The following is a 10,399-nucleotide window of genomic DNA, read 5'->3' on the forward strand; positions in this document are numbered from 1 at the left end:
TAACCTCCAGCCGTCATTCACCCAGGGCCGTCCCTGGGGGAGGGCGGGCCGGGCGTACTCCCAGGGCCCATAAAAAATAGGAGCCCGATTTTTTTAATATATATAATAGTAGTTCAAAAAAATTAGTAAATAGAAGACACATAAAAAAAATTAGTATCTAATATGACAAGAAAAAACTTTTATACTACATTAACTATTAAAGACTCAAACATGTATGCATTAAATATATTGAAGAAAAAAAAATACATAAATAGGTTAATCTGTCGTTCATTATATAATATTATTTAATGTTTTTCTAAGTTTTTTTTAATCTAAAACCGATGTCTAAAACAACTTGCTTCAAAAACTTTGATATATTCTCTATAATTTATCTTCCATCGACTCTGTTGATTGTTCTATTGTCATGTAAATTCTATTTTTATTTTAGAATATGATTGATTTTCTTGCTACTAGCTAAGAAAATCCCCATCTTTTGAAAAAGTACCAACTATATAAGACGGTATAACTTATATTTATATTTAGAATAATAAAACTATAATTTTTTAATAGTTGTTCTTTATTATCTAATATTGAGTTTATAAATCTTATGTACTATTTTATTTCTAAAAAAAAGAATAAGATCTCAAACCATCACCAACATGAGATTTTTAATTTATATAATCGAGAATTCAAGAAAAGTTTGTTTTAACTCTAACTATATGTTCTTGAGTCTTCTTTTACGTAGGAAAGAGAGGAAAGTAATGGGGGAAGAAAAGTATTATGTTCTCGAGATTTTTTTAGGGAAAAGAAAAAAAAAGGAAAAAAATTATATCAAATTTTATTTTTATTTCATTATTTTTCCTTTATCTCTATTCTTTATTAAAAACACAAATAAAAAACTTTATTTTTTTTTCTTTCCTTTTATTTTTTTTCCTTTCTCATTCTTTCTTTCCTTCTCAAATTCGAAAACATAATATAAAAGTTTAAAATGATGTTAATCTTTTCAAATTCGAAAACATAACATAAAAGTTTAAAATATTGTTAATCTTCCCAAATTCGAAAACATAAAATAAAAGTTTAGAATAGTGTTAATCTTTCCAAATTTGAAAACATAATATAAAAGTTAAAAATGATGTTAAAAAACATTAACACGAGATGACATGGAAAACCAACCTTTTTATATTGTTTTACATAGTGTCACTCGAAAATCAGAAGAATCCACTTTGTAACCCCAAATGATATCATTTTATGTACCAAAAGTGTATCGTATGATGTTTTTGATGACGAAACAAATTACTGATACTACATAAAACTGTTCKAGTAGATAATATTAATTTAGAAATGAGTATTGATTGACTTTGCGTCCAGAAATACTCGGAAAACGGTTTTATATGAATTCAATGTTATTTCTGATGATAAAAACAATATATTGAAAAAATATCGTACTTATCAAGGGCCCCTTTTTTACATCTCGCCCAAGGCCTAAAAAATGTCAGGAACGGGCCTGCATTCACCTTCGTCAAGAACGATTCCAATTTGATTTACACTGACGTGTCACTGTCCGACTACCGGTCACGTGCCACGTGCTGGCTCAACCGTTTATCTTATGGTTTGTATGCGATCTGGCAAATCCAACGGCTAATATTATTGCACCATTTGTCCGTTTAAAGCATGCTAACATTTCTCTATTCCGCACACCACTCGCATTTTCCTGTTCACAAAATACATCCCACCTACTTAATATTAAAATAAATAAATAAATAAATAAAACTGGAAGCAACTTGACCATTTAATCTGCCGATAATACCCTTTGTCACCAAAACCAAATTGGTATGCTTTTTATGAGGTTTAAGTTTAACTTTTTATTTAAATCCATTATTTATTAAATGACATAAAAATAACAAACCGTAATCACTTGAGTTGTGGTTATCGGTCGGAATGTGATGAAAATCTCATATTTTTTTCGATCCGATTCCTTGTGTTGTTAAGGTTGTGGGTCGTGAATAGAAGTGTAAACGATTTGAGCTTAGTGGTGTAGTTGGTTGCTTCGGAAAAATTATACCAGACTCGAGTTCGATTTACATTTTTAATGTAGGATTCGGTTTGGAGCTCAAGCTCGAATATTTTTTGAGTTATCAAGTTTGAGCTCAATGCTCATTTATGGGTTTGTATCCGCGATCCATTAACTTGTTTATTGGCTCGAAGTTGATGATTTTTATCGTATTATTTATAAACATATGAGCATCTTTAGCTCGGGTGTCGAGTCCAACATTGGTTTTATGAAGCTAGACTCGTTAAGTTAAACGAGTTCTATTTTGTGTTCGAGATCGACTTGAGCTTGTGAATTATTAAGGTCAAGCTTGAGTAGCTCGTTAAAAGTTCCACTCGTTTATACCCCTAGTCATGGAGGTTGACTTACGATTACTCAGGTCATTCATGGTTACTCGATAAATTTAGTTCGTACACATAAACTGAAACGAATTATGCTCTCTCTGTCCTAGAATAAGTTTCTATAAATGGGTGTCTAGTTTCAAGAATAAGCAACTAAATTTACATGTTAATTAATGCATAAATATTTGAAAGTTGCGGAAAGAAAAATGAAGGATCGTGTGGGAAGATAAGTTATGAATCTGAATCCTCGATCGCTTTTAATGTCAGACCCATGAATTGCATTTTAGAAGAGAATTGATCCTGTGTACGTCTTTAGTGTTGACATTCGATTAGGATCAATCCAAACAAACAATATGTACGTCTTTAATGTTGACATTCGATTAAGATTGGTACAAGAACTTCAGTTATTTCGGGTACATGGCAAGGAGAAACATGTAAATTGTAAGCAACCTTTTTTTTTTTTTGTTTTCTTTTTTTCGATTTATTTGAACCGAAGGCGTTCATTTGAAGGAACAAAATATCATCAAATCGAGCAGAACCAAGAAACCACGTCTTCCCTTCCTTCAAATCCCATCTCATCTCTTCTCTTCTCATATGTAATGTTATGTACATACCAAATTTCTTCATTTGATTTCTAATTTGTTTGTTTCCCCATTCCGAGAATTTTCTTCCTTTGCTTTGCTTCAGTTTGCAGTCAAACGATTTGCATACTTAAATCGGCATCTAGGGTTTTGATTTCACAGAATTTCATCAATCATGGCGGTTCCAACCATCGCTCTCTATGCAACTCCTCCCACTGGTATCTGCTCAACCCCTTATCCATGTCAGATCAATTCACACACGTCCTACGATTTCGATTTAAGCAGCCGTCCATCGTCTTCGTCTACGGCCACCGTTTCATCGTCGCAAAAACCAATCGTCGGAGGGCTTTCTTCCATGTTCTCGTCTTCATCAAGCTTTTCCGCTGGCGGATCTGAAGAATTGCCGTCGATGAGAGGTGCTGAAGATCTGAGCAGCTCCTTTTCGTACTCGCCCTTTGGATCTTATTTGAAACGAGATCATGTTCATCAAAGCCCGGTTTCGGTGTTTCAAGGTCCCGTTTCGATGGGCAGTTCACCGCCGATGAGGTTTTCTCCTGAAAGAGATGGTTCGATTCGTGTTGGGAGCAAGCGCTTGTTTAAAGGGTTTGTTACACACTCGTTAAGCTCGTGTGTGGATTATGGTTCTCGGAGTTTTCAAGTGCAAGATAATTTGGCTGAGGAACTTACATTTATGATGGATGATACTATTTTGAAGGAATCAGATCCCGAGCCGTATGCTGCAGATTTGTTATTGGATGCACAAGCGAAACACAAGATTTTCAACGATGACCTCGTTATCAAAGCTTTCTTTGAAGCCGAAAAGGCTCACAGAGGGCAGGTATTAACTTCTTCTAGTTTTCCCCTTTTACTTGATTTAATTTAATGAGAATTTTAGTTTTCCATTGTATTAAATTGGGGGTACTGATCTTGTAGATGCGAGCTAGTGGGGATCCCTATTTACAGCATTGCTTGCAAACTGCGGTTTTGCTGGCTACAATTGGTGCTAACGCTACGGTAGTTGCTGCAGGACTTCTACATGATACACTTGATGATTCTTTCATAAGCTATGACTATATTCACCAAACTTTCGGACCTGGGGTTGCTGATCTCGTTGAAGGGGTATGTGTCTATGATATGTAATCTCAGTTATATGTGTTTGCTATTGGTGGATCTTGTCAATGTGATGATCTGTTTACCTCCATGAAGAATATTACTTGATTGCTATTTACTCATCAAAAAGAGTTTAACAAGGTGCTTTCTTATTTTACCATCTTGCAAGTATTTACTCACCTTCTTTCTATCGGTTACAACAAATCATGTAGTATCTATTCATTGTGAATTCTCTTTTTCCCTTTTGATTAAGGTGAGGTATCTTCTGTTTGCATCTGAGTTCATAAGAAGAAACTTTGTAACATAGCTGCACGGCTGTTTCTTGTTTTAGTATTGGTTTAAATGGTCGTATACTCTGAGATTGTCTGCAAAGGTTTAGGTAGTCTGTGTTGTTATTCCTCTCTTTGCTTATATAAGTGAATCTAGTTTGATTGATTTTGGCACCCATCTTTTCGTGGATCATTACTGTGAAAGGCCTTTAATTTGATTGATATTTACAGGTGTCTAAGCTAAGCCAATTGAGCAAGCTTGCTCGTGAAAGCAATACAGCGAACAGAACCACAGAAGCAGATCGTCTGCACACTATGTTTCTTGCGATGGCAGATGCGAGGGCTGTACTAATAAAGTTGGCTGATAGGCTGCACAATATGATGACGTTGGAAGCGTTGCCTTTGAACAAAAAACAGAGGTTTGCAAAGGAGACTATGGAGATATTTGCTCCTCTGGCTAATCGTTTAGGGATTACTAGTTGGAAGGAGCAATTGGAGAATCTCTGCTTCAAATACCTTAACCCAGAGCAGCACAAAGATCTTTCCTCCCAACTTTTGAAGTCCTTTGATGAGGCAATGGTCACGTCTGCTGCAGAGAAATTGGAGCAATCTCTTCAAGATGCATCCATTTCTTACCATGTTTTACATGGGCGGCACAAAAGCTTGTATAGCATCTACTGCAAAATGCTAAAGTATGTCCCTCTCCCTCTCATGTGTGAACTTATTTTAAGCTGCATTAATACCTAAACATATGTATTTTTAGAAATGATGCGGTCCAAAAAAGAGTAACTTCAAAATTTAGAAAGAACTTGAAGACAATATGGGCAATTTGACACCTTATCACGAATCAGTAAAAATGATTCTTTCTACAATCTATGAAAAATAGGGTTCTTTCTTTGAAGCAAAGAGAGTTAAAGGATCCTTTTTTGGATGTAGAAGTTAGTAGATAAATTATTTGAATTAGCAGAATCTATGAAATAATTTGGTTTATTGGTTGGCCCTTGATCTTGGCTTGTATTAGATCTAGCTACTTGAAACAATTCATTCAACACTTATGTATGCATTTATGATTATGAGGTAATAAATGTTCAGGGACCATGTTAATCTGCTCAATTTTGAGCTAGCAAGTCCTTGCTCTTTGGAAATCAATGAAAATTGTTGGCAAGTCCTTTATCAAGGAACTATTGCAATGTATTATTTTCTGCATCTTACCTCTAAAATTATACTTTGTATATGAGTTTGACATTTTATGTATTTATTTGTAGGAAAAGGCTGGCCATGGATGAAATTCATGATATTCATGGGATACGTCTCATTGTTGAAAATGAAGAGGACTGCTATAAAGCATTAGAGCTTGTTCATCAGTTATGGACCGAAGTACCTGGGAAGTTCAAAGACTACATAAATCATCCCAAGTGTAATGGGTATGTCAGTTATTACATGCCATCGCTTATTTCTGTTTTTTCTTTTTTTGGTTGGGAGGTCTGTATTTTTTTCTCATATATATATATATATATATATATATATATATATCAAATAGTCACACACACACACACACACACACTCCTCACCTTTGGTGATGATTGAACCCTTGACCTCCAAGAAGGTTGGGAACTTGGGATCTACCATTGGGCCAGTGACCCTTTGGTTTTTGTTTCTGTATTTGATGGACCTTTTTTGGACAAAGCTTCCGATTCTATGCATTTTTATTAATATTACGGAGGAAACTTGAATTTGCAGGTATCGGTCTTTGCACACAGTAGTGATGGGAGAGGGATCGGTTCCACTTGAAGTTCAGATCAGAACRAAAGAGATGCAYTCACARGCSGAGTTTGGATTYGCWGCYCATTGGAGATACAAGGAAGGTGAWTGTAWRCAYTCTTCRTTTGTGCTMCAGATGGTTGAATGGGCGCGTTGGGTTGTCACCTGGCAATGTGAGAATATGGGCCAAGATAAATCATGCATCGGCTTTAACGAGGCTATCAAGCCTCCCTGCACGTTTCCTTTTCATTCCGAAGATTGCCCACATTCCTACAAACCTTGCTGTGGATCCGATGGGCCCGTTTTTGTCATCATGATCGAAAATGACAAGGTTGGTAGTCTACAAGTACAAATATTTTGCCAACCCATGAATTATCTTATTATAGCTTTGTGTAGGGGGTTAATCACTAAAATAGCTAGTTCGGAGGGAAGCCCATCACAAAATAGCCAAAATTGCCAGATTTGCTACAAAATAGCCATGGAGTTTTTGCGAGTTCCTCTTTTTTTGGCTTAGCCGTACAAATCTCGACTATTTTATTGGGGAAAGTACAATGAAGAGTTTGCAAACTCCTTATGTTGCGATGTCCTCTTTTATGTAATCGTTATTTTGCGAGATGATAAATGATAGTTTTCTGGGTGACCAAGCAATAGCATCATCTCGCAAAATGATTGGCTATTTTGGTGATTAACCATTTTGTATATCACACATACAAAAAGAGGCTTTCGGTATGTGGTAGAATATCCCATCGGCCCAGGCGTCCACAACAATTGTGGCCACGACACTGGGTTTATCAGGGTTGATGCCTTACTGTCGCAATTTGCTGTGACACCCATCCAAAAAAGAGGAGGCTTTTGGTTTATTAATTATACATGTAGGCATGAAAGTTAATTGGGAAACATGTGTTCTGTTTCAGATGTCAGTGCAAGAGTTTCCCGCAAGTTCAAGTGTGAAAGATGTTCTAAACAAAGCAGGTCAGGGGAGCTCTAGATGTGGTTCATATGGGTTGTCCATGAAGGAAGAGTTGAGGCCAAGGTTGAACCATGTGGCGGTGAGCGATCCTAACTGCAAGCTGAAAATGGGAGACGTGGTGGAGCTAACACCACGGATACCAGACAAGTCGCTGAGTGAGTACCGGGAAGAGATTCAACGCATGTACGACAGGGGTCTGTCTGTAACTAAGTCGACTGCGGGTGTGGGATGGGGAAGATGATATAATATGTGAGTTTGGCATGGATACCGTGGGGGCAGTGGATGAATGTATTATGTAATATGTATGTAAGAAAAGGATATATAGGCGTAGGCCCAGATAGAAAATGATTTGAATTATTTCTTGTAAATACATCTTTGTACAGAAAAATGTATCATCCTTGTTTAAGGTTAGTAGATTATGTGGTTTTAAAATTTGTTTGTTATATATGGGAGAAATTCTATCATAAAATCTTAGGCATATTCTATATAATTATTGAGACCTCCCGACACGTCCAACGTCTATTTTAAGAAGTGCAACTCTTCATCTCGGTTCCTTCATGTCTTCCCCTAATATGCATATATCATGTCTTACCCTAATATGCATATGCATGTATGGAATATGTAAGCTTCAAGTCATGGTTTCATTATGAATCATTTTTTTATTTATTTTATAAAACATGTCATTCTAGTGCATGAATAACACTTGTTTTTACTTTAGAAAATATATTGCTATTTTAAAACATTAAAAGTAAAAGATAAGATGGATCTTTTTTTGCGAAATATTTACAAGACATAAATCAGATGTATGGTATTGATTTTACCATCTCCAACCATATATTTGTTTTGAATTGCAAATTTTTATAAAAAGAAAAGCTAAGAATTTATTTATTATTGTTGCTGTAGTTATTGGTACAACACTTAATTTGTTTTCCACATGTTATACCTGTTTTGGTATTTGCGTTGGACCACCATCAACCTTATGTTTCAATTAAAATGCCATGCTTCATGCATGCTTCATGATTCCCATTCCCAAGAAGAAAAGGTTACATACATATCTATAATATAACATATTATTTTAATAAAATTAATATTTAACGTTTTAACAAACATTGGATCAAATTTGTCTTAAAAATTTGTTCATTCTAATTCTAATTCTAATTCTAATTCAATTCCATTTTGATCACAAATCAAAATTAACCAAAGAATGAGTTGTTTAAATTTAAGATACATACGTCTTCTACTAATCAAATCAAACTATCATACGTAAACGTCTTTTCAAAAATCATGAAATTATCTAAATGTTAAAATCGATATCAAGTGTTTATATTTTATTAAAACAAATGAAAGACGTATTAAAAAAATCAATTCAATTGGATCCGACCTGTGTTTGATTTGGTCCCAACAATCATTCTAAATTGTTTTATCCAAATGTTGTGAGATCCTACATTGGTTGGAGAGGGTAATAAAAACTATCTTATCTTATCTTATAAGAGACTGTATACCTCATTTGTAGACGTGTTGTGTTCTAAAGTCGTGACTTTAGGCAAGGATAAAATTAGACAATTCTGATACCGTTGACTGAAAGATATTACAAATGACATAAGGGATGAAACCAAAATATAAGATCCCACAAAAAATAGAAGACCCAAGTATTAATTCAATTGGATCCAACTTGTATTGATTTGGCTTTATCTATTTATTCCATAAACGTCCACAATGAAATGAAAATTTATTACACTTTTTTATTCACCAAAGGCCAATTTCACCCTTAATAATAGAGTAAGAGACCGTTTTACTCGGATAAATACTTATTGGTAAAATTCAACATTATCGTTTACTTATCGAATAAGATTTCTAAAAATAAAAATAAAAATAAAGATAAAGATAAAAGAGAATATTGTAATGAAATTGGCAATTATTTTGAAATAGATGGCCATGAGGCAGCTTTATATTCATCCCATCATTCGTTATCCATCCCGTTTTCTTCATGCTTCCTTCCATGGCTTCTCTCTGCTTTCTTCACCGTCTTCTCTTTTCCTTTCGCCAAATCTTCTCACTAAAACCGTTGTACGCCATCATCCACCGTTTTCCCGTCACCTTCGCCGATGCCATTTTATCGGCTTACTTCCGTTACTGCTGCCTGTCCCCATCCACCGTTTATCTTGACGACAACCAGACCACACTATATTTTTGGGCCACCAAACATGGCAGCAGCAAGAAGCCGAACCTCGTGCTCATCCATGGGTTCGGTGGAAACTCTAAATGGCAGTTCATATTGCAGGTAGCTCAACTCACACGTGATTTCAACGTTTACATACCAGATCTAGTTTTCTTTGGCGATTCGTACTCTAGCAATGCGGATCGTAGTGACAAGTTTCAGGCCAAGTGTGTGTGCGATGGATTGAAGAAGATAGGAGTGGAGAAGTTTTCGGTGTATGCCATCAGTTATGGGGGATTTGTTGCGTACCGCATGGCGGAGCTGCATGAGGAAATGGTGGAGAAATTGGTGATCGTGAGCAGTGGAATCGTGTGTAGACAGGATCGGAAATTGGAGCATGTGAAGAAGATAGGGCGGGACGTGGTGGATATGCTGGTGGCGAAGACGCCGGAGGATTTACGAGCGTTGTGCCGAATATCTATTCACAAATACGATATCGGCAGGTGGATTCCAGATTTCTTCCTATGGGGATTCATCGCTGTAAGTATTAAATCAAATTCAAAATACTTTCCTTAAATCTCAGTATTCATTTATCAACTATGAATCGAATCCGTTTCAGATTGAATGTTGCAAAAAGGAGAAGAAAGAACTAGTTCTGAAATTGTTGGACGAGAAATCTGATGTTGATCTTCCTGTTCTTACCCAGGTTTGATCCAATTTTTGCTGATTGGGATTTTAATTTGTTTGTTTCTAATACTCAATCATCGATCGAGATCGAGATTGCCAGATCGGATCAAAAAACCCAATTCATATTAATATTATTATATTAATTGGGTGTAGGAAACCCTTCTAATATGGGGTGAAAAGGATATCGTCTTTCCGCTTGATTGGGCGTATGAGCTTCATAGGTATATATATCATTTTTCTTTCTTTCTTTCTTTCTTTCCTTCCTTTTATATATATATATATATATATATATATATATATATATATAGGGCTTATTCAAGGGAGAACTGAGTTGTTTGTGGTAACTGTGAGAATCAATATTAACCACAAATCAATAGATAAATTAGGAAATTTATAAATTTGGTAATTTTAAATTAAAATCTTAATGCAAGTATATTTTTGATATTTTAAAGCTCTCCTCTCTCCTCTCTTCTCTCTCCGGCCACCGTTCTCC

The 10,399-nt window shown here is 35.4% G+C and overlaps 2 protein-coding genes across 6 annotated transcripts in view; both read left to right on the plus strand.

Moving 5' to 3' along the window:
- The first annotated feature begins 2,909 nt into the window (after window positions 1-2,909).
- LOC112511031 (probable GTP diphosphokinase RSH2, chloroplastic) lies at window positions 2,910-7,504 on the plus strand. 5 transcript variants are annotated; one of them, XM_025116399.1, is made up of 7 exons: window positions 2,910-2,966; window positions 3,058-3,789; window positions 3,885-4,070; window positions 4,562-5,022; window positions 5,596-5,754; window positions 6,071-6,422; window positions 7,006-7,504. In XM_025116399.1, the coding sequence occupies exons 2-7, from the start codon at window positions 3,127-3,129 to the stop codon at window positions 7,300-7,302; spliced, it is 2,118 nt and encodes a 705-aa protein (XP_024972167.1). In that variant the 5' UTR covers window positions 2,910-2,966; window positions 3,058-3,126; the 3' UTR covers window positions 7,303-7,504. The 5 variants fall into 5 exon arrangements, with proteins under 5 accessions (XP_024972167.1, XP_024972168.1, XP_024972169.1 ...); XM_025116400.1 differs by having other exon boundaries at window positions 2,916-3,789; window positions 3,885-3,894; window positions 3,970-4,070; XM_025116401.1 differs by having other exon boundaries at window positions 2,916-3,789; window positions 3,885-3,894; window positions 3,979-4,070.
- A 1,550-nt stretch (window positions 7,505-9,054) lies between these two features.
- LOC112511033 (lipase 1) overlaps window positions 9,055-10,399 on the plus strand; it is a 6,019-nt gene continuing 4,674 nt past the window's right edge. Inside the window, exons 1-3 of the mRNA XM_025116403.1 lie at window positions 9,055-9,759; window positions 9,839-9,925; window positions 10,060-10,127. Of these exons, the coding sequence (XP_024972171.1) occupies window positions 9,061-9,759; window positions 9,839-9,925; window positions 10,060-10,127 (854 nt within the window). The 5' untranslated portion in view covers window positions 9,055-9,060. The remainder of the gene's footprint in view (window positions 9,760-9,838; window positions 9,926-10,059; window positions 10,128-10,399) is intronic.

The sequence above is a fragment of the Cynara cardunculus genome (genome assembly GCF_001531365.2).
Source record: "Cynara cardunculus var. scolymus isolate 2C chromosome LG 4, CcrdV1, whole genome shotgun sequence".
Classification (NCBI taxonomy): domain Eukaryota; kingdom Viridiplantae; phylum Streptophyta; class Magnoliopsida; order Asterales; family Asteraceae; genus Cynara; species Cynara cardunculus.